Source organism: Brassica rapa, chromosome A03 (genome assembly GCF_000309985.2).
Source record: "Brassica rapa cultivar Chiifu-401-42 chromosome A03, CAAS_Brap_v3.01, whole genome shotgun sequence".
In the NCBI taxonomy this organism is placed as follows: Eukaryota; Viridiplantae; Streptophyta; class Magnoliopsida; order Brassicales; family Brassicaceae; genus Brassica; species Brassica rapa.
In genome coordinates, this window is record NC_024797.2 from 28768455 (window position 1) to 28792369 (window position 23915).

The window sequence follows — 23915 nt, forward strand, 5'->3', positions numbered from 1 at the left end:
CTGTTGGCTTTGTCAAAGTTGTAACAGGCTGATTGACTGATAAAAGTGCCAGAGGCCCATTCGGAACTGCGCAATGTGTGGTCTGTGAATAACTGGGTTTGGCCTAGGATTTTTTGCACAGCTGGTGCTGCCAGTTAAGACTGCAAGAGAACATGTGCACAATGAATCAAGAAACATGTTCTATCATCGTGAGGAAAAAGAAACACACCTTTGATTAATGAGAGTCCGCAGTCTTGAAGATCTTAATGTAGGGAACTACGTCAATTTGTTACGAAAAGGAGGATTTACTTCTGCTAGCATTACGGTCCGGGCTGTTTTAGTGTCTCCGTATTTGGAAAGCTGATCATTTTCCCTGCATTTGATAGATAATTAAGTTCTTGAATACCGGTTAAGAACATATTCCACATATCTACTCATCAACGACATAAACTCGTTAAATACCAACAACAAAGAAACACTATTGCTACTGAGCTTACAAAAATGTTTAATAGAAAAACAAACAGAGTGTACTCACCTCACTCGCTGCACATTCACTCGCTAACCATAATCTTGGCGCTGGTGGAGGTCCAAGAGGAGGAGCCGCTACTGAAAGATTCAGTGAATGAATCCACAACATTCTGGCTAATCTCCGTCGCAAGCCTTACATGAGAGCTTTCCACCTTTTATGGTTTTAGTTCCTATGTTGCTTCGGTTCCTCTTTTGTTGCTCCACCTGTCCTTCCAGTTATCCGAGATAATCTTAATGTCACCGCCGCAGACATTGGAATCGCCTCCATCTTTGGCTCGGTCTTTGCTTGTCTTGCCATAAGGACATCCTGCAATCTATTTAGGCCGCATCTTGCCTCTGCCGCATTAACATCTCCACTGCTCCCGCAGTCCAGTTCACCTCCGAGATAACATAACCACTCTAGAAACAGAGATGATTAAGAGGATTAGGATTTGCGCGGATGATGTTTTAGGGGATAAAGATTCACCTTTTTATAGCTGGAGATCCACAGCTTGTAGAGAGAGGAGATGCATTTAATGATAAATCGTGCGTGGAGTGGGTCAACGGATTTAAGAAAGTTGTTAATGGCTATAAATCAATGTATCACATAACGTCTCGGAGGAGAAGAACATGAGGCGAAACGACACGAACAGAGCTAGCCCGACCCAGAGTTTCTTCACGAAGATTCATATCACACAACCTTCCATAAACTCCACCGTGTCACTGCGCCGCCGCCGTAGAACGGAGAGAGGATCAGAACTCCATGGCTTCACGTCTTTAGAATTAGGGCTACAGACAAAATCCATTTGTCAGGCCGTATACACAATTTTCACGCGAAGCCCACATCTAAGCCCGTCACAATTTCGGATTAAATGAATTGATGCGTTCTGGTCGACGGTGACACGTGTCATGCTCAAAACTTTTGATTTTCTGACCTGGATCCTAGGTGGCATCATAGGAGAGAAGCAAACATTACTTTATATAATTAGATACTAGATTTCCACCCGCACAACCGTGCGGGTATATATTTTCACATTTATATATATAGATATTTGTTTTACATAATTATTATATATATTTTAATGTTACTCATATATTTAAATATTTGTATAATTATACCAAGTATAATAATTTTATAGTTTTATGCTGTAAATTAAAATCATCACATATATATGTTGCTTATTATATATTTTTCTTATTGAAGTTGCGTTTGATTACTAAACTAAAATTTTTAATGCATGAAACAACATATATGAAAACAATTTTGTATTTAATTTCTTATAATCATGATCCGTAATTCAAATCGCTAGATTTTTTTAGTAATTTTTTAATGTTTATTAATTTTATATAATAAATTACTGTATATTAAAAAGTTTAAGATAAGTTAAATTTTTATACATGTATTATATAGTTTACTAATATTAACCCGTTCTACCAACATATCATATTTTTAGCATAAATATTTTATATTTTTGAAAATAAAATATGTTAACTTATCAATTTAAAATAATTTTATCATATTTTGTTCAATATAACATTTTTATTTTAAATGATAGATATTATTATAAAATTGATAAAATAGGATATAATTTTATTCTTTTATTAACATTTCGTTACTAATTACGAAATTAGTTGAAAATATTTATATTCAATTTATGACAATTAATATCTTATTATAATCTTTTTGAAGAGATTTGTTAGAATTTTAAAAAAAAATTTAAAAAAACTAAAAAATTAAAAGATATAAAAGATATTATGATTAAAGTAGTTAAAAATATTATGTATATTAGCATTAGTGATATACATTTAATATAAAATTTAAATGATGGTCCAAATAAAAATATCACTCATCAAAAAATCATGATTTTTATTTTATTAGAAAACAAATTTGAAAAAAATAAAAATAAAAATAAATATTTATTTCTAACAAAATCTTTTATAATTATTAGTAAATGTATTTTTGAAATTAATTAATTTCTTTTTATTTAAATTTTCGTTTATAAACCAAAACTATATTCAATTTTAATTTCTAATTATATTTTATGATAATTTAAATTAAAACTAACTAATTTTTGAAAGTAAATTTAAAAAGATTCTAAGAAGATTTTAAAAAGATTTTGTTGTAACATTTTAAATATATTCATTTGTATTTCAAATAAAAAGATAAATATATTAAAAGATATTATAATAAACTTATGTTAAATATGATATTTTCTAGGAATGGTCCAAACTAAAAAAATCACACATGAAAAGAAGGCATTACTTCTGTTTTAATATATAAGATATGTCGTCAATATAATTGTGGCTTCCCACGAAATCAAAATATTATTATTGTATATTTTTATGTATTACTATAGTTTTTATGACTGTTAACTACATGAACAGTAACGTTATCACATATTTGAAAAAAAAATACATATTGAAAATTAAGTTATTATCAATTTTTTTTTTATAAATTCAAAATCCAAAACCAAAATATTGTTATTGTATATTTGTTTATGTATTATTATAATTTGTTTTTAATGACCGTTAACTACATGAACAGTAACGTGGTCACATATTTGAAAAAATATATATTAAAAGCTATGTTATGATCAAAACGTTTTCATAATTTCAAAATCCTATACATTTTTTTGGCTGCCGAAATTATGTTATGATAGTTCATATAGCTTTTAATGCATTACCATTATCAATATATGTTTATGTATTAGCGTATTATTTGTAGTTCGTAATCATTGTTTTTCTTCTTCTGATTTACTAATTAAAGTTCGATATCAAAACAAGGTCTTTGAGTGGAGTGTTTATCGCATGCCGGCTCCATTTTTCTCTCAAAGGTTAAATCACTGTTTGGTTGAGCTGGGGATCTTACGGCTTTGGCGCTTTCGTCGGTGATTGTTAAGATCTCCACCATCCGTATTCTCGAACTCCACGATCGGATGTTCATCCTTCAGCGCATTATTTAGTGGTATCTTCTCTCTGCTCGATGCAACTCAATGTGTTTCTGACGCGACGAACCCCTAAGAACTTCTTCGCTCTGGCGGCTCATCGGTTCTACGACGTGCGCTTGCTATTTGAGGATTATGGTGGGGCCAGTGGTAGACCCAAATTTTTTTTACCTGAGTCATGATTTGTACTGTAAGTCCAAACTGTATCAAAAAGCTCAGATTATAGAATGAACGTTTTCAAAAAAAGTAAAACAGGTGTAGGAAGAGGTTTTGAAGCCAGGTTAGGAATGTCATAGTCTGAAACCCGAAATCATTCGAGCTGTTTACGAATATATTGAATAAGGCTTGTAAATTAAAATTTTAAATTAAACCGGTGTTAGTTGACCCCCATTTCCTCTGTATGGTCAGCCCTTGGGTGAGGCCGTCGAATCCTGCTAAAGACATCTCCAAACCCAACTCTATTTTTTCCTCCAAAATGAAAAATATAGTAAAAAATACTCCACCCACTTCATTTTTCACTCTATAATGGAGTTTAATTTATTTTTTGTTTGTTAATCACTGAGAAATGGAGTAGGGTTAAACCATTTTTACTCTATTCTTTTTATATAGGAGATGCTCTAAGTTAGTCATCGGGGCTGGTTGGGCTGGTTATGTCTTCGAAGGTGGAGAACTCGGTGACAGAAGATCTATATTGGGATGGTGGTTTCCAGCAATGTGCTTCTCGCTGTTCCAGATCATTCTCATCCGCGCTCGAAGAAGGAAAGATACATCAGATCTTTGACTTGTGCTGGGGCAAAGGACGTGAACAGTGTATAGCATCTAAGATTTGGAGCCGTATCTTCTCTCAAAGCTGGGGATTGGGGCTGTGGAACACCTCTGTGGATGTTTGCAAGGTTTCTGGTGACGTTTCCTGATCTGGGTTTCGACACAATAGATATGTGAGGTTGTCGATGATCAGAGTTGACACCAGGGGCGGATGTAGGATGCTAATTAGTAGGCGGCACAATGATTTTTTCCATTATGATTTAGTTTTAGGGTGAAAGCATTCAATAAACCCTATAGTATTTAGCAAAGAAAAGTTCAAAACAGTTGGGGGCACGTGCCCCCGTACCCGTTGTCTTGCGTCCGCCCCTGGTTGACACCTGTGTCCACCGGAGTGGGTAGTCTTATGCTACCACAGTTTTCTTTCCCTCAGCTTCTACTCTGTTTACTTAGATTTGTAATGTCATTAGTTTTAGCCTATGTAACATAGATTTCTCACTGTTTCTCCGTTAAGCCGGAATTGTACAAATTAAATGCTTTGTTGGGGATAATTTTAATATACATATTTTAATTTTTAAAAAGTTAGATGGAGTTGGTAATCATTGTTCATATAATTATTACGTTCTTTTTTTTAATGTATTAGGGCATCTCCAACACCATTACATTATACATTATGATTAAGTCACGTAGGTATTCTTGGAGCTCAGTCACGTAGGTATTAGGGCTTAGTTAGGAGAAAAGGAAGATAAGATAAACTAATCAGTGTCCGATCCTGTTTGTTTTTGAATTAACCCAATTCACTATTTTTAGTATTATTTTGCGACTTATTCTTGGGTTCACTCCTAGGATGAATCTCTAGGTTCACCAACCAATAAGATTGTGTTATTTCATATTTAATATCTTTTATAAAAAGAAATAAATATTGTCAAGTTATATTATGTTTTTAAAATAAAAAAATAAAAATAAATAAATAAAAAATAGTAATAATTACAAAAAAAAACTTTTAACGTCGTTTGCAAAACATTAAACCCTAAATCTTAATCTCTAAATTCTAAATCTTAAACCCTAAACCCTTAGATAAACCCTTACATGCTTTCAACCAATACGGAGCTCTTATCATATATTCAAGTCATATTTCCTTTACGCAAGCTCTTTTTTTTTTTTTTTGTCAACTTTGAAATTTATTAAACAAGTTCATAATTTACAATAAAAGCCCAAGAGAAGGACTAGATTAAAAAGGCCCAACGATGCAAACAGTTGGCCCAAACGCAAAAGAAAGAGGAGGCCCATGAGGAGGCGGTCCAAAGTTTTTCAAGACAACAACTGGCTTTGCGGTAAAGACGACACGAGAGAAAGCTTGAAACACGCGTCAAGCTCTGGATGAGAAAAGAACACATGCCGCTTGAGTCAATCCACCACTTCAACGCCGACGGCAATTCTTCCCCGGAACTCCAACCACCGGAAGACGAAAACGTCCAACGACGAAGGGAGATAGCTCATTGAAGAGCACTCGTTGAGAACGGAATCGAAGCCGACATCAGTTAACAAACCACCACTTCGATAAAGAGGAATCGAGCGCTGCGATCGATCTAAGAGAACAGATTCACCTGTAAATAAAAGCAGTCACCTTTATAGATAAAGAGTAGCTCGAAGGTGAAAGAGCCCAATAAAGGGAAGGAGAGAACAATCAGATCCTTAGATGGAGAGACAATCGAAACCGAAGGAGAGCATAGTGAAGCGGAGGCGAAGAGAAGAACCAAAAAAACAGAGGAACCGGTATGAACCAATTCCAAACCGCTAACAACACCGCCACAAAGGATGGTGAGATACGAGACAGAAGCCGACGAAGACGGTGCTAAGGAAGCCACCGCTTTTCGGAGGCAAGAGCCGGCGAAGTCGACGCTAAGTTAGCCATCACTTCCCGGAATCAAAAGCTGGTGAAGACATTGTTTATGGAACCACCGCTTCCCAGAGACAACCATCTGATCTATTGATCAGACATACAAAAAGTTTTGAGAACTCTCATCACCACCTCCGTGAAAGATATTAGAGAGAGAACGGAGGGATAAGAGAGAAACTCTTTTTTGTACGCAAGCTCTTATGCGAATATATTTCAACCAGTACGGAGCTCTTTTTTCCAAGTCATATTTACAGTTTACCCATAAAAATATTTCATTATTTATTACGGGAGCAATCGGAAACCATAATACGAAAAATACATGAAGGAAAAAGGTGATGCAAAGAAAGACTGGAAGTTCTTTTATTTGCTAGCAGATTCTTGACCAAATTAAGATCGATGTAATATTATTCATTAAGCCTTGTTGGAGAAGTTTTCGCTGTTGCTATCAACAAGGTAGAGGGACTCATGCAGCCGAGGAGTAATGAAGACTTCAAGAGGAGTGGCTTTGAGATTGACCAAGTTGTTGTCCTCCGTCATGTCCACGTTTTGGTTTGATGGGTTTGCCACGTCAAAGCTGTGTAAGAACCTAGCCAGGATGTACTGAACCATCTTCGTACCTAAAAGAGATGCGGGGCAAGCTCGTCGTCCTAACCCAAATGGAAAGAGCTTATGATTCATCTTCCCACCAACATCCACTTCTTTGTGAGATGTCAAGAATCTCTCTGGCTCGAACTCTTCCGGGTTTGGCCAAATAGTCGGATCTCTCTGGACCTTCCACTCATTTACCATCACGTGTGTCCCTAATAATGAATCATACATCAAATAGTAGAATACAAATTAATAATTAGTTTTTTATATATAGTTATAAGAGAAAAAACAGAATTACTGTATCAAAAATATAACCTGCGGGAATATGAAAGTTGCCATTGGCAATGACAAAATCTTCGGTCGTTTCCCTATAAGCGACGAAGGGGGCTGGAGGGTACAAACGAAATGTTTCCTTGACAATGGCTTGGAGATAAACCAAGTCTTTGAGGTCGGACTCCTCCACTACTCTCTGATTACCGATTGTGCGGTCCAACTCTTCCTGAGCTTTCCTCAACACGTGCTGGTTGTTCACGAGCAACGATACAGCCCAAACTAGAATCGCAACAACTGCATCGCTCCCAGAAATAGCCATGTTCTTTCGTACACACAAAAAGAAAAATCCGACTTCATTTTCATGTGAGTTAATATGGTGTGCAAAAAAGTATTAGAGAACCACATAAAACAAATAGAGCAACTTTGTTGGTTGAGTGAGATCTTCTTACAAGGCAGACGGCTTTAGCGGTTTTATGAGCATCACTCGAGCCTAGAATCTTGTGTTGTTCAATGCTCTCAAGGACCATGTCCAAGTAATCCTTTTCACTCTCTCCCCTCTTATTCTTGTGCTCTTCAATCCAAGATTCAAAAACACAGTCCAACTCTTGAGCCATTCTCTTCATTATCTTCTTTTCCTTCCATTCCAACCAACCCAGGTATGGTATAAAATCAGATATAGAGTAGCGACCGAAGTTCTGGACTGCCTCCAGAATCAACTTCCCGATTCTTCTTGCTTCTCCCGCTTCGCAGTTGGGACTATTCCCGTAATATCTCTTCCCCGCGACCATCATCACCGTCATGTTTGTGGCGACATTGATAAACTCTGGCTTCATGTCCACCAAGACTCCTTTTTGATGAGGCCGACCATTGTGCTGCTCCCACCTCACGTACAAGTCTCTGAACGCCACGTCAACCTCTCCGGCTCTACGACCCTTTAACGTATCAACCACTGAGGCTGACATAAGTTGTGATATCACTATCTTCCGTATCTCTCTCCAGTACGCTCCCTGAGGACTAACCAACGGGAGCAAGCCATCGTATCCTAAAATTTCACATGCAATCATGTCTTGTCGACGTAAGAACTTGTCGTGGACGGTGTAGACTTCTCTAGCCACCTCTTCGCTGCTTATGACCAGGGCGTTGCGAGAACCAATTTTCGTCATGAACGCGGGTCCGTACACATCGGCCATGGCCCCGAACGCAACATGTGCTTGTGGCTTTACAGAGCGATACATTGGTAAATGGCCGACCACCGGCCATGCTCCGGGGACCATAGGCGCTGTACCTTTACTCTTCTTTGGACGAAGTATCAAGAAACAAAGAGGGATAAGGGAGAGAGCAAAGAGAAGAAACAGCTCATTGAAATCCATGTTTGGTTCTGTTATTACGACTGCTTGGGTTGGGTCTATATATATATATAGACGAACCGTCCATCGATATTTTTATTGTCAAACCTACTACAGGATAATTATTTTTAAGGGCTGTATTTAATCAGTGGATGAATGAGGTTGGTGGGAATAAATATATATAGTTGGTGAATTATGTTTTGGCTCTATTTTTATTAGATTAAAGATTTATTTGTTTTTCAATAAAAGTTCAACCACTCATATTTTATATTTCAACTTATTTTTAATTTTAAAATAAAAAACCTTTAACACCATTCTTTTAAATATCAAATGCACACGTGTTCTTATATATCTTATTTTTATTATACTATATTTGAAAATGATTAAATATTATGGAAGAAGAGAGCATTGGGAAAAATAAACTCTGAACTTTATTTCTCGTGACTATATCTTTCAAACTTTACAGTAGTATGTATTTCATTTTGAACTCAATAAAAATTCAGAAATACTACATAAAATTTGTACTTTGTTCATTTCCGAACTTTGTAGTAATACATATTTCATACTAAATTAAACAAACATTCAAAAATATTATATAAACTCTCAAAACCGTGCCGTCAAATTTTTAAAATAATGTTAAATTTTCAAAAAAAATTTATTAATCTAAATTGTTACTTTTAAAATTATTAAAAATTGAAAAATCTTTGTAAAAATTTAATTGTATTTTAAATAAATCTTTATATGCATAAACAACACAAAATCCTAATTTTACAATATATTTGAATAAGAAAATATTAAAATTAATAAATTAATTTAAATTTATAAAATAATGATTTTTTAAATTTAAATTTTAAAAACATAAGAAAGCTTATATTTATTTAATAAAACTAAAACATTAATTTTTTATAACATTTATCTGATTAAACTAAAACTTATATATAAGTCAATGTTTACACATTTATAAAAGAAATTTACTTTGGTATATCAGTTAATATGCTCTTACGTATCTATCAATGTGAGAGTTTGAATCTCCCAAAAACTAATTTTAAATTTTACAGAATTTATCATTTTTTACAGAAACTATCCAAAACAAAATGACGTCATTTTGATAAAATTATCTTTGACGGTCAATATATATAAGAAAGATTTTGAGATTTTATGTAGCATTTTTAAATTTTTAATTTTAAAAATTTATGAAAAATAATGTCGTTTTGATAAATTAATGATAGAATAACATCATCAAGAATCAATATATATATTATATATAAGCACGATTTTGAGAGTTTATGTAATATTTTGAATTTTAGTTTAGTTCGATATAGAATATAATCCATAAAATTCATGTATTTTTTTTTTAATTTTTGTTTAGTTCAGTATAAAATACCTATAACAAAGTTATGGAAAAACTAGTCATGACTTGGCTTATCCATGAATGCTAAATATCATGTTGAAATAAACTCTTTTTCCAGAGTCATGACTTTGGCAAAGTGTATGTGATTCTTCTATATTTTATTCTTGTTTTCTGTACATCTATAATTACAGAGGGAAAGACTTTTGTATAAGGAGTCATTAATTCATGAAAATTAGTTAGTGAGAAGAGTTGGCCAAATGAGTTAAGTGGGAAATAAATAGACAATCATATATTTTAAGAAAATTTAATTTTTAGTTTTCTTTAAAGAGTTTGTTCGCTTCGTATTCACTCATTGTGGCATCTATCAAAAAGAAAAAGAGTTATTCAAATTCGTCCTACTAGTTACTGATCTATCAAAAGGAAAAAAGACTTATTCATATCCCTTCTACTAGTTACTGAGAAAATAAATATTTAAATTATATTAACACGCCATTTTTTACTATTAACAATAACTATATTCTGACCTGCCCTTTGAAAGGGCGGGTATATTTTTTAATTTTCTTTAAAAATTTAATTTTTATATTTATTTTTGTTCTTATAATCATATTTGTGCTTTTTTTTGTAATCGCATCTACGTATAAATTTAAACAAAATCTATTTTATAAAATAATAGCAATTTAAAAGTTATATGTTCGGTTCTTTGTAATCATATGTCTGTATATCTGTTTTTTGTAATCATATTTGTATGTTCCAGATTTTGACCCGCAGGTATAATGTCGGTTTGTAATATTTTTTTTATGTTTCTATAATTATGTAACATTTTGGTCGAGATCTAAATAGAAAAATATGATTACAAAGAAAAAATGTATGCCGAATCAATTTTAATTGTTATTATTTTATAAATAGATTTTGATTAAGATTTATGCACATGTACAATTACAAAAAAAAATACAAATATAATTACCAAAATAAACAAAAATATGAAAATTAATTTTTTTTTAAATATGAAACAAAAAATATACTCACTTTTTCAAAGGACGGTCATAATCTAGTTAATCAAATTAAAAGTTAAAATTCTAAAAAGAAAAATGTTGAGGTTATTGAATAACACAAAAGAAATAAAAAATTTGGGTGGAATACTATTGAAAGTAGTAAACGTAATTTTGGTAAAGGAAAAAATAATTGTTATGTACTATATAACTGTTGGATAATATAAATATTAGAAAGAAGTTGCCACCGATAATTTTGGACAGGAAGTTACAAAATATGTATTGACCCATATAAGGTAGTTTGGGAGATACATTTTGCTTAATAGGGCCTGTTAATTTTAAGCAAAACTAAATCTAGTAAATGAATTTTAATTAGTTTGAATGATTAATTATTTTTATTAAAAATCATTTTAAACTTGATAAGCAAACTCATATTAACGTCAATACTAAACTGCACAAAGAAAATCAGTCAAAGTCATTCATTATCATTATATTGTTGAGGAAACCTGTATTTTATAAGGGAAACTGACTAATTATATACAACAATTAGGCACCTGCTGTCAAATTATATTGTGGCATCACGCATGAAAAATATGATTACACTTAGCTTTAGTTGTATATATTAGTCGAGCATATATTAGTAATTTATTTCGCATGCTCAAATAAACTATTTATTTTATCCAAAAAAATATCGACTGTTATGTGTATGAGAAAAGTGAGTCTTGAAACATTGGAATTTGTTGTATCAACCGGTCTTTCATTAAATGTCCTTAATATACTTGAAATTGATACAAACTTTGGTTTAGCCAGGATTAAAAGAGATAGTGGAGGACGTGGGGCTAAGATAAAAATGCAGTTATATTTTGTAGTTATATTTAGATGTTGTATATTTTTTAAATAGACTGAACTAATATCAATGAAACACGTTCCTGTTTTGATAGTATTGACATGAATCTCACATTTACATTCATTATAAACAGTTTTAAGATACCTTATAACCAATATATGTCTGTGCATACTAAAGTAGATAATTGGGATAATTTTTAATATTTCGAACAAAAATATTTGATTAATTTATTACTTTGGATAATTCTGTTTATAAATAGTATTTTTCGGATATTTTTTTATTTAAAAATTAAATATAGTTAAGATTTGTAGGTATATATATTTGGAAATTAATAAAAAAACTATTTATTAGAAAAGTTTTCTCTTTTTTTTTTGTAAACTCTGAGAATGATGTCGTTTGCGTGATAACAGGATAGTTACGTAGCTGAGGAAGAGGTGAATTACCCGAAGGATGTACCTAAAGAGCAGTTATCAGAGCATCTCCAAAAAGAAACTCTATTTTGAAGTTTCTAAAACTCTATATTTGAAGTTTATAGATGATTTTCTCCAAAAGCAAAACTTCAAACTCAACTTCAAAACTATTTGTATTTTATAATATAGTCCTTATATTTTTTATTACTAATTTAAATTCATAAAACTTTTATAAATAACTAGCACATATATAAAAATATTACAATAATATTAATTAATAAAATATTATATTAAAATATAAAATTTTAAACATAATAACTTAATTAATATTAAACATTAAGGAAAATACCATATTATTTCATAAAGTGATTTTTGTAATGCATATATGATCTACTAGTGCATTACGAAGTAAAAATTGCTCTCTTCATTTTTAATTTGTAGATTAGAGATAAAAATTGTTGAAATCGGGTGATATTAATACTTGTAAATACATTAGATCAGAACAAGAAAATAAAAAAAATATAAAATATTGCTAAAAGACTAATTTTTATCGATGATATTAATATTCGTGAATATATTCAATAAGTACAAGAAATAATTGCACGAAAAGACATCATCATCAACAACAACAACAACCATCTTCAGTTACACAAAAGAAAACTAAACAATATTTGAAAATTTTGAAAGTTCCGGATCAAACTTACCTGACTATTAGAGTTGTTTTAATATTTAAATTTGTGTAGTAGTCATGTCTTTATGAAATTTTTTGAAAGTTTTTTGGGTTAAGTTTATTTTGTATATTTTTGTTATCTAAATCCAGTTTTAAATATTTTAAATCTTAATTTAATGTTTTATTTAATTTTATGTATAAACTTAAATTTTGTAAACAAAACTTAAAATATTTATGAGATATAATTTTTATAAGGATTAAAAAAATAAACAAGAAAATACTTATAAAATTATAAATGTGATGTGTAATTGTAGGGACCAAAATGCAAATAAAAAATGAAATTTCAAATTTGAAGTTTTGAATAGTGAAACTTCAAATATAGAGTTTCACTCCTCAAAACTTCAAATTTGAAGTTTTGAAGTTCTTTTTTGGAGAGCAAAAAACTTCATATTTGAAGTTATAGAGTGTCTTTTGGAGATGCTCTCAGAGCTGTGTGAACTGAACGATCTATTGGACGAGATTGGTCCAAGGTTTCTTGACTGGACAGGGTGTGCTCCTTTGCCTGTTGATGCAGACTTGCTTCCTCCGTTGGTTATGAGATACAAGTGTCCGTTTAGGATCCTTCTGCAAGGAGTGAAGCCTTATTTGTCTAATAAAGAAATGACGGATATGCGTCGGCTCGCCAGGACTACCCCTCCGCATTTCGCTCTAGGTATGTGCATACAGTTCATATCTTATATGTGTTCCTGAGTGAAGGGGGTGGGTGTTTCGATTTAAATTCGGGTTCAGTTTGGTTTGTTTGGGTATAAAATTTTTTTAACCAAAGTCAGTAAATAATAAAAAGCCTTCGGAAAAACTAACAGACCGATCGTCGGATGGGATGGGACCCACGGACCGAGAGAGCGAACGTGGGTAGCCCATTAACCGTGGACGATCGGGACACTACAAAACCGTTTCTGTTTTACCTCCAACTTTGATGTTAAAAAAATTTCACAGGTAGATTCATCAGCCGTTGTCGTCAATCAACAATATCTTCTTTCTTGCTTCAGGCTTCAGTTTAATTACTTAGTTCCTCCTGACACAATCATAAAAATTACATGAGAATAAAATAAGTTATATAGATATACTATAATAAAAATCATCGGGGAAATTTTTTTCTATCCATTTAAAAATATTTTAACTACATGAAATCAAAGCGCATCTATATACAATTAATATAAAAAATGATATTAAGTCTTTTAGGTTGAACCACTCTACTCGTTTTATATATAGTATGTCTTATCTGGCTGATTATTCCTTTTGCCAACTAGGAAGAAATATGCAATTACTAAGTTGTAATTAACGTGTAACAGGTGTACAATTAATCCATGATTCAAAACTAACCCGACGGGCAACGGGTGTCTGCACACAGTGTTAGGAAATTTGGTAATTGCATAAGTCTTTGTCTAGTTGTTTCTTAGTCAAATAAGTCCGAGTCTTTCGGAAGTCTCGTTGAGATAAGTTAGTCGAGTTAGTTCCTGCAATCATAAAAATTACATGAGAATAAAATAAGTTATATAGAGAGATATACTATAATAAAAAAATTTCTATCCATTTAAAAATATTTTAACTACATGAAATCAAAGCATTTATATACAATTAATATAAGAAATGATATTATGCCTTTTAGGTTGAACCACTCTACTTGTTTTATATATAGTATGTCTTATCTGGCTGATTATTCCTTTTGCCAACTAGGAAGAAATATGCAATTACTAAGTTGTAATTAACGTGTAACTGGTGTACAATTAAGCCATGAATTAAAACTAACCCGACGGGCAACGGGTGTCTGCACACAGTGTTAGGCAATTTGATAATTGAATGAGTCTTTGTCTAGTGTTTTCTTAGTCAAATAAGTCCGAGTCTTGGAAGTCTCGTTGAGATAAGTTAGTCGAGTTAGTTCCTACAATCATAAAAATTACATGAGAATAAAATAAGTTATATAGAGAGATATACTATAATAAAAAATTTCTATCCATTTAGAAATATTTTAACTACATGAAATCAAAGCATCTATATACAATTAATATAAGAAATGATATTATGCCTTTCAGGTTGAACCACTCTACTTGTTTTATATATAGTATGTCTTATCTGGCTGATTATTCCTTTTGCCAACTAAGAAGAAATATGCAATTACTAAGTCGTAATTAACGTGTAACAGGTTTATAATTAATCCATGATTTAAAACTAACCCAACCAGGTGTACAATTAACAGGTGGACAATTCTTTTAAATTAAATTGAACATTTGATTTTTTTTAAAACAAATTCTTGCTAGTTAGAAAAAAAACTCTTGCTGGTTAGGTGATAAAATACAAGATTTAGCATCATATATTAATCATCTAATCTTATGCTTAGCCTACAATTCATAACTAACTAGACTAGTTGCATGAAGGCAAAGTAGAATAAGATAATATTAAATACAACAAATTTTTAAAACTTGATAAATAAAAGATAATGCAAGACACGATTAAATAAAATTAATGTAAGATTATTTAAAAGTCACTAAATAAAATAGACTGCAAAACGTGGTTAAATAAAATGAAAGTAAGATTATTTCAAATTCACTAAATAAAATATACTGCAAGACATGATTAAAGAAAATTAAAGTAAGATTATTTTAAAGTTCACTAGATAAACACTAAGCAACTCAAGATCCAGAAACAACTTAAAAATTGTGCTTGAGGTAAAAGAGGCAAAACAGTATTAAAACTTACGTTTAGAAGACATGTTGTAAACTATTTATAGTGAATTGGGTTAAGTCCAAACAAACTGGGGCGGACACTGACTTCGATCTTCTTGTCTTCTTTTTCTTCATGCTCCTCGTCATCAAGCCTCTCTATCTTCTCTGACCTCCAAGACCTACATGACTTAGTCATAATGTATATACAAAATGCATGATTTACATCCTAAGAGTCTGAACATGTATGAAAATTAATTAAAATTCAAATGTAATGTTTATGGCCCCAATGAGGCAGAATTTAAAGAAAAAAAGAGAAATTACATGCTAAAACTACACATCAGGTCAAAAAGTTACTGATCAATCATAAAACTTTGAAGTTAAATTAATTTTGATTGGGCTAGAGCATGCCTGTTGAAGCATTGATATCATATTAAGTTTCATCAACTATCAATTAAACATATTGTCGCAACTGGTATAGTAGTTTATGGCTCTTATAATCGTATCATCACTCACTTAATCTCCAATCTCATCTATGAGGCGCGACACTCCTAAACAAAACAAAACAAAAACGATCACGCAAATGTTACCGAGAAACAAATATACCATATTGTCATTACGTACTCACGGATAAAATTAATTACATACATAATCTGTGACCAGAAAAAATTCCTAGAAAAGCGGGTTGTGTTAGAGAATGTTAGTCTCTCTTTTAAATAAAACATGTTGTAATTATATTCTTTTTTTGTCGATACCCATCTTCAAAGATCAAATGGTAGTCGGGCTTGAGTCGTTCCGAAGAGACGCTCTGTCCGGCTGGGTCTGATCTATATGGGAAAAGATTGTTCCGAATCGGAGTTCTCTTTTCCCATGTAATTATATTCAAAAATGAGATTTAAAACCAGAAACCAAACAAAGGTATCAGTGTCAATGTTGGTGGTAACTACCGCCGCTGCACCAGCAACGTGAAAACGAAGAGGACGTCCATTTAATATTATACATTCTGAGCGCGGTGAGTTTAAAATTCGCTATATAAACATGGTAGCTACCGCCGCTGCACCAGCAACGTGAAAACGAAGAGGACGTTCATTTAATATTATACATTCTGAACGTGGTGAGTTTAAAATTCGCTATATAAAAATGGTAACTACCGCCGCTGCACCAGCAACGTGGAAAGCACGTTCATTTAATATTATACATTCTGAACGGTGAGTTTAAAATTCGCTATATAAACATCGGATGTTTTGTAGTATACATTCTAAACTGGTAAGAGATGGCAAACCAAACAAAACCGATCTTACCTCTATTAGTCAATAAGAAACCACTTGAGCTTATTAAACCCTCAAAACACACCCCTTCTGAAACTCTCTCCCTTTCTACTTTGGATAACGATCTTTTCAATGAAGTTATGTACGCAACGATTTACGTTTTCAAAGCCAACGAAAAGAACCAAAATGATCCTGTCCCTTTGCTTAGGAAGGCTTTGTCCGAACTTCTTGTGTACTACTATCCCCTTTCAGGCAAGCTCATGAGACGAGAGAGTGATCGAAAACTTCAGCTAGTTTTTGGGGGTGAGGGAGTTCCATTTGAGGTCGCTACTGCAGCCCTCAACCTCTCCTCTCTAAACTATATAGAAAACCTTGATGACCAAGTTGCTTTGCGCCTTGTGCCTGATATCGAAATAGACTACGATAGCAACATCTCTTATCATCCACTAGCTTTGCAGGTAGCTTTTCATTTTCTTGATTATATTAGAAGATTATATATATTATTATAAAAAATAAAATAGGTATATCATTTCTTGAAGATTATATAAATCTCAATAAACTCTCAATATTTATTTAAGGAATTTTGTTTTCATCGTAGTGTACACATGATTAAGATAATCCATTGTTCCCTTTGATTTTACTTTTAAGGTGACCAAGTTCGCATGTGGAGGATTCACCATAGGCACAGCGTTGACGCACGCCGTATGTGACGGATTCGGTGTGGCTCAGATCATCCATGCTTTAACCGAGTTAGCTGCAGGAAAGAGTGAGCCAACGGTGAAGCCGGTGTGGCAGAGAGAGCGGTTGGTCGGACAATTTGATGATGAAGCGGCTAAAATGCCTGGCGGGCACATTACTAGCCTTTTAGCGACCTCACCATATATTCCAGCCAGTGAAATGGTATGTTGTTAATGGATTTTCATTTTTTATTTATTTTATGAGTAAGAAAATCAGTTCTAGAGCCAAATTTTATCAGTATTCAAACAACCTAAATATACTGCTTATAATTATTTATAGTAATTAAATATGTGATTTACATAAAATATTTATAATGCATTATAAAACCATTTTTAACAATCAAATATTTTCAACTATATAAAATGTTTCAAAAACAATTTCTAGAATTGATATAGTAGTTTTATATTCATATGCAATTGGATATGAATATGTAGAGAATGTGTAACAATTATATTGTCTTAACATTTTTAAAACTTATTAAATATATAAAACTTTAGCCACAAATTACTTAAAAATCAAAAGTTTCAATATTATATACCTTCAAAACTTAATAATTTTATTAAAAACTGAATAATAAATGTTATATATAACTAATTTTAGTACAATTTTCAATACAAAATATCAAAAATATTTAAAATAGTCATATTTATCATTTTCAAAAACAATTATTCTTAGAAAATATTTTATAAAAAAAAACATATTCGATTTTTGATGATAAAAACATATTGTAATTTGACAATAAATATATTGTTACAAAACATTCAAAACCGTGAATTCGCGGGCATCCACCTAATTTGTAATTGTACATAGAGTAAAAAAATAAAAAAAAATAAATATATATATATATATATATATATATATATATATATATATATATATATATAGTTGATGTTCTCAAGGTTTACACGTTCTTGCAAATAGATTTGGTCATGGACACAGCATTGAACTCCCGAAAAATTAGAATAATATATAGACAAACATAAATCCCTAAATTGATTAATTTTTTTTAAATAAAATCCTTACTACATTATTTAAGGTATTCTCAAAGCATGCTTGTAATAAGAATAATAAATTTCTAGAGATTTTTAGACCAAAAAAAAAAATTCAAGAGATTGCATGTAAATCTGTAATTATATAGAAGGAAAATATAATTTTAGCTAAAGTGAGCTCTTATCATTCACTGTCCAACAGGTAACAGAGACAATAAACATTCGGGCTGGGAATATAAAGAGGCTTAAAGACTCTTTGATGAGAGAGTGTGAGTACCCTAAAGAGGGTTTCACTACTTATGAACTAATTAGTTCTTGCATATGGAAAGCAAGATCTCGAGCCCTAAAGCTAAACCTTGATGGGATCACTGTCCTTGGGGTAGCTGTTGGAATCCGTCACGTTTTAGATCCGCCACTTCCTCAAGGATTCTACGGTAATGCCTATATAGATGTCTATATCGAGTTAACCGTGCGAGAACTCCAAGAAGCATCAATCTCTGACATTGCTAAACACGTGAAGAAAGCCAAGAAAACAGCTTATGATAAGGGCTATCTCGAGGAAGAGCTAAGGAACACGGAGAGATTGATGAGGGATGATGCAAAGTTCGAAGGGGTGAGCGATGGACTATTGTTTCTTACGGATTGGAGGAACATTGGTTGGTTCGGATCAATGGATTTTGGTTGGAGTGAGCCGGTGAATCTGCGGCCGTTGACCGAGCAGAAGAGTGCAGTGCATATAGGGATGATATTGAAACCTTCACAACTTGATCCATCAATGGAAGGTGGAGTTAAAGTGATTATGACGTTGCCTAGAGTTGCAATGGTTGACTTCAAGCGAGAGATGGATGCTATGAACAAACTTTACTCTTAATATTATTAGTATCTGGATTAGTTTTCTATGTGTGTGAGTGAATGTGTGTTCGAAAAACAAAAACAAAAGATGCGTGTGAGTGAATGTTTCAAACATGAATAATGGGCGAATAAGATCAGTATGCTTATATGAATGATTGAATGCTTAAGTATATGATCATCTTGTGTGTAGAAACCAGGCCCGGCCCAGAGCATACATAGGCCCTGTGCAGAATCAAAAATTTTAGGGCCCTCTTTTACTGTACAAATCAAAAATTTAGGGCCTTTTTGTATAAAATCAAAATTCAAAGGCCTTAAACTATAAAGAAAATTTACCAAAGATAAGTGGGGCCCTGTGCAAAAGCACTGCCAGCACATGGTCAAAGCCGGCACTGGTAGAAACCAAGAGATCCATATTGATTACATTGTAATAATTATCATCATTACTTCACTTCTTTGAATAATTGGAGGAAGAGGAGGAAAGAGTGTGGAGATTTACTGGGAAGTGATGCAGCGCCATGGAGGATGATGGAGTTTTGGGTAAAGGAGAGAACTTTGTGCTACTATCCAGTTATCTCTCAAACGACATCGTTTAGATAAGTTCGGATGGTTTTGAAAAACACTCCGTTTTCTATGTGCGAACACAGCATGCATGTCATTCTCGTTCAATTATTATTTCTTGACAAAAAGAGAGTTATCAATTTTAGTGTTACAAAAAAAGATTTTTTTTTTTGCTTAGAGTTACAAAAAGTTGTCAAATTTTTCTTAATAAATAGGTTTCTATCTTTTTTTTAAATCTGATTTATTTGACAATACAATTAAAAAAAAATTACTAGATAATTTTTAATTTTATAACAGATAAATGTAATTGAGTTATTAAAATTCACATCTGATTATATCACTTTCCGTCTTTTTATGAAATCCACACGATCTTATTTGCATCATGTTGGAAATTTTAGTTAAGCATTTTTTATTTAATATGTACATAATTTCTTTTTTGGAATCCAATTTTCAATAGAGAAATATTAATGAACTATTAATAAAAGAGAAAAAGACTAGGATAATACCAAACCAAGTTTTTGTTCCCAAAGTAGCACTCAAGGCTCAAGATCACAAAAATAAGTTTCATTAAAGAGGTAAATATACACTTATACTCCTTGGATTAATTAATCCAAACCTTAGGGTTTAGAGTTAAGGAGTGGGGTTTTGGAATTAGGGTTTAAAATTTTATAAAAAATAAATACTAAAATAAAAAATAAAAATTTTAAAAACAGTTTCAAAAAGTATTTTTAAATTATAAAAAGAAAATTTGAAAAAAAAAAATTCAAAAAAAAATTTATAAAAATTTCGAATCTGAAAACATATAATCTGAAACTATAAAAAAAAATTTCATTTTTTTATTTTTATTTTATTTATTTTTTTATTTTTTTTTTGTTTATTTAATTTTAAATCAAGGGTATTAGAGATATTTTACCCTTTAATGAATGATATTTTTGTAACTTTCTCCTTCTAGTGCTATTTTTAAGACATAAATTTCAAAAGGTGCTATTATTGACAATTGGCCTTAATAAAACTATATAACTAAAGTAGTTTCCACAATATGTTTCTATTTATTTCCAGAATTTCAAATATATTCTACATTTTATGTACTTATGTTTACCCATATAATTTGTTACATTTTAAGAAAATGATTTATTGCACACAAAAGTGAGCTGCATGCGAAGGCTTAGGAATGTAGCTACAAATTACTAATCATGTACAAATTTCACTTCTTTCCTTGTGTGATGCATTCAGTGCCGGTCCGGAGTCAGTTGGCGCCTAAAGCGCACCCTATAAATGTTGTCTCTTAGTTATAATTTTTTTTACATTTAACATTATTAAAATTTTAAATAAAGTATAAAAATATTAATAATTTTTGATGAACTTTTTTCAAAGTAATTCAAAAATTTTAAATAATCAAGTGTTTTGACTTGTTTATGTCCTATTAATATTATCGTCAGTATTAAGAGGAATGACCAGCATTTGATAGCTACTTGGAGGATATTAAGCTTTTGCAATGCAGTTTCGTCAACTCAGATATTGTTCATGTTTCTAGGACGGAGAACATAACGGCGGATAGTTTAGCACGTAGTGCTAGGATACAACCGTCTTTCGTCGTGCACATGGACGCAGAGTTACCACATTGGTTTACGGAGTCTATATGAGTCTGTAAATTTTTGTTTTCAAAAAAAAAAAATATATATATATATATATATATTATCATCATTACGCTTAATAACTTATGAGAAATATTTTAACGTAAATAATTTATTTTGAATTTTATTTTAGAGCTGAAAATTAAAACAAAATTTTTTTACTGATGTAAGATTATAACCATTCATTTTTTTTTCTATAAAAGAAAAAAACATCTCAACTGCTTTCACAGTTTGCTTTGCAACTTTTATCAAATAGTAAAGTTCTACTATATACATGTTTTGTCGATATTGAAGAACTTCTGAAGTAAGAGAAACAGAAGCAAAATTAGAGGTAAACTTCGATCTAGTGGGACTCATAAACAATTTAGAACCAAAAAGTGATAGAGGAAGGATATACGTACTTGTAGAATCATCTTAACAGCTGTAACATACTGATTCCCAGGACCAATTCAATCAATCTTTCACGAATACATGCATTTCATTTAACAAAAGTCTCATCATTTTGTCCATATAGTTTGAAACTTTCCTCTTCCAAATCAAAAACCCATTAAGGTTTACAACATTAAAACAAATGGAGACACGATAAAGGAGAGGACTTTCAATCCTATTCAAAACTACAAGAACACCCACAACCTTAACTCTTTCAGAGATTCCTTTGAAACTCATTTTGATTTACACAAAGACAATCAAACGGAAGCTAGAAAGTAAGTAAGTAAACTATACCTCCTTCTGGTTGCCGCCAGAGAAAAGACAATAGAATTTGCCTTTACTTTTGGTAACCAGGGCCGGGCCTGAATAGAAGTCCATCAAGCATGTGCTTGGGGCCTGACGAAAATATATATATTTTAGGGGCCAAGTATAATCATAAAAAGCATGTAGCTCTATTTGTAACATTGTTATATTTGTGGGAATTGATCCGAGTTCAAGTATTCTCAGCCACAACTTTTAATTTTTTTTTTTTTGTTTTTAAAAACAAAAGGGTCAAAAATATCTTTTTGCTTGTGGACCAATATTTTTCAGGCCCGGCCCTGTTGGTAACAGAGGTTCGCAGAGAGAAGACAGAGTTTGAGGTCCGGCACCGGAGGAGGAGCAAGGAGGTGGAAGAAGGAGGAGGATTTATCAGTAGTCAGAATCGAAAGGAGGAGAATCAAAAGAGGAAGAAGGAAACAAACAGGTGTCCTTTAAGATACGCCTCTTATTGTTCCAATTTAAGAGACGTGTTTTCACTTATTACATATCTTTGATTTATTTTGATTCACTTTTACATTAAGAGACCGTGTGAAACAACAGCGATAAATATGCTATAATGGTTCCAAGTTATTTCTCTTTATAAATGAAAAAAGAACAACAAATATTAGACGGTCATGTCTTGTATTATCTATTATTTATCAAGTTTTTAAGAGTTTTTGTTATATTTAATATCATCTGATTCTACTTTGCCTTCATGCAACTAGTCTAGTTAATTATGAATTGTAGGCTAAGCATATAAATAAGATTAGATGATTACTATATGATGATAAATCTTGTGTGTGTGTGTTTTAATCAAATCCACTAGATTAGAACAAGTGCATGTGTTTTAAGTGATGTGATTATGGTAATCAGCTTGATGATCACCTAACTAGCAAGAACTTGAAATCACAATGACAATATAATCCAGTTCTTCGATAACTAAGATTAAATAATACGTGATGCATTACACAAGAAAGGAACTAAACTTTGTACTTAGTATGTAAACCATATATGCATAGTCTTCTCAGCTCATGTGTTTTTTGGTGTGTACAATAATAGATCATTCTCTTACAATTTTAAATGTAATAAATTATATTAGGGCTGTTCAATATGGTAAAACCGAACTGTACCGAACCGAACCGAACCGAAATAGACAATATGGTTTGGATTTGGTATATACCATATAAATCGAATGGATATAATTTTATAAAAACCGTAGGATTTGGATATGGTTTGGTATATAACCGATTAAACCGAATAAACCGAACAAAACCGATTAAAAGTAGAAACATGTAAATATGTATCTATTTTATAACAATACATGAAAATCTATTTGTTTTATAAGTTAAATTTGTGTTAAATTACTATAAACCTTATATAATTTGTAAAACACTTGAACTATAATTAAATAACAATACATCGCAATTCAGACATCTTATTTTCTAAGTCTTTTTTTTTATCTTTTTGCTTTATTTTAGTATTCACTAAATTAATATGAAAATGATAAATTTGATGGAAAATAATTAATGAAAAAATTTCACAACTTTTTTCTTATCTATAAACAAAAAGAGTTTCGTGTTCAATCGAAAAAGCATGACTTTAATGAACACTAAATATGTAAGAGTGGAAAAACTTTTCTTTCATGTTTCTGTTTTGTTTCATATTTTTGTTTTCAAAATTTCAAGCTCTCATTTTAATTATAGATTTGATGATTTTATTTGATGGTAGAAGCATTTTTACGCTTTTGTTCATTTATTTGAACATGTAATATATTTTTAATAAATGACTGTGTTGACAATATGACTCTAAAATTCATTTTATATGATCTCAAACTAAATAATTATGTTTTTTGGTATAAAA

The 23915-nt window shown here is 31.6% G+C and overlaps 2 protein-coding genes and 1 long non-coding RNA gene across 3 annotated transcripts; 1 reads left to right on the forward strand and 2 right to left on the reverse strand.

Moving 5' to 3' along the window:
• Positions 1 to 6302: 6302 nt before the first annotated feature.
• On the reverse strand, positions 6303 to 12674 carry LOC103861903 (cytochrome P450 CYP82D47). The gene is made up of 3 exons (XM_009139614.2): positions 7404 to 12674; positions 6997 to 7276; positions 6303 to 6893 (listed from the first exon to the last, which is right to left on the reverse strand). The coding sequence occupies exons 1-3, from the start codon at positions 8322 to 8324 to the stop codon at positions 6505 to 6507; spliced, it is 1590 nt and encodes a 529-aa protein (XP_009137862.1). The 5' UTR covers positions 8325 to 12674; the 3' UTR covers positions 6303 to 6504.
• A 966-nt stretch (positions 12675 to 13640) lies between these two features.
• LOC103861905 (spermidine coumaroyl-CoA acyltransferase) lies at positions 13641 to 19314 on the forward strand. The gene is made up of 3 exons (XM_018657246.2): positions 13641 to 17013; positions 17204 to 17455; positions 18485 to 19314. The coding sequence occupies exons 1-3, from the start codon at positions 16561 to 16563 to the stop codon at positions 19151 to 19153; spliced, it is 1374 nt and encodes a 457-aa protein (XP_018512762.2). The 5' UTR covers positions 13641 to 16560; the 3' UTR covers positions 19154 to 19314.
• On the reverse strand, positions 17059 to 23324 carry LOC103861906. Its single transcript, XR_004456690.1, has 2 exons — positions 21728 to 23324; positions 17059 to 17396 (listed from the first exon to the last, which is right to left on the reverse strand). It is a non-coding gene; the product is annotated as an uncharacterized LOC103861906 (long non-coding RNA).
• Between the last annotated feature and the right edge of the window lie 591 nt (positions 23325 to 23915).

Excerpts from the sequence above, each read along its gene's own strand:
- LOC103861903 (XM_009139614.2), bottom strand. The coding sequence starts at position 8,324 with ATGGATTTCAATGAGCTGTTTCTTCTCTTTGCTCTCTCCCTTATCCCT. Across the intron at positions 7,277-7,403 it reads CCGCTAAAGCCGTCTGCCTT|AACATGGCTATTTCTGGGAG; the intron begins GTAAGAAGATCT and ends TGTGTACGAAAG. Across the intron at positions 6,894-6,996 it reads CAACTTTCATATTCCCGCAG|GGACACACGTGATGGTAAAT; the intron begins GTTATATTTTTG and ends ATTCATTATTAG.
- LOC103861905 (XM_018657246.2), top strand. The coding sequence starts at position 16,561 with ATGGCAAACCAAACAAAACCGATCTTACCTCTATTAGTCAATAAGAAA. Across the intron at positions 17,014-17,203 it reads ATCATCCACTAGCTTTGCAG|GTGACCAAGTTCGCATGTGG; the intron begins GTAGCTTTTCAT and ends TTTACTTTTAAG. Across the intron at positions 17,456-18,484 it reads ATATTCCAGCCAGTGAAATG|GTAACAGAGACAATAAACAT; the intron begins GTATGTTGTTAA and ends ACTGTCCAACAG.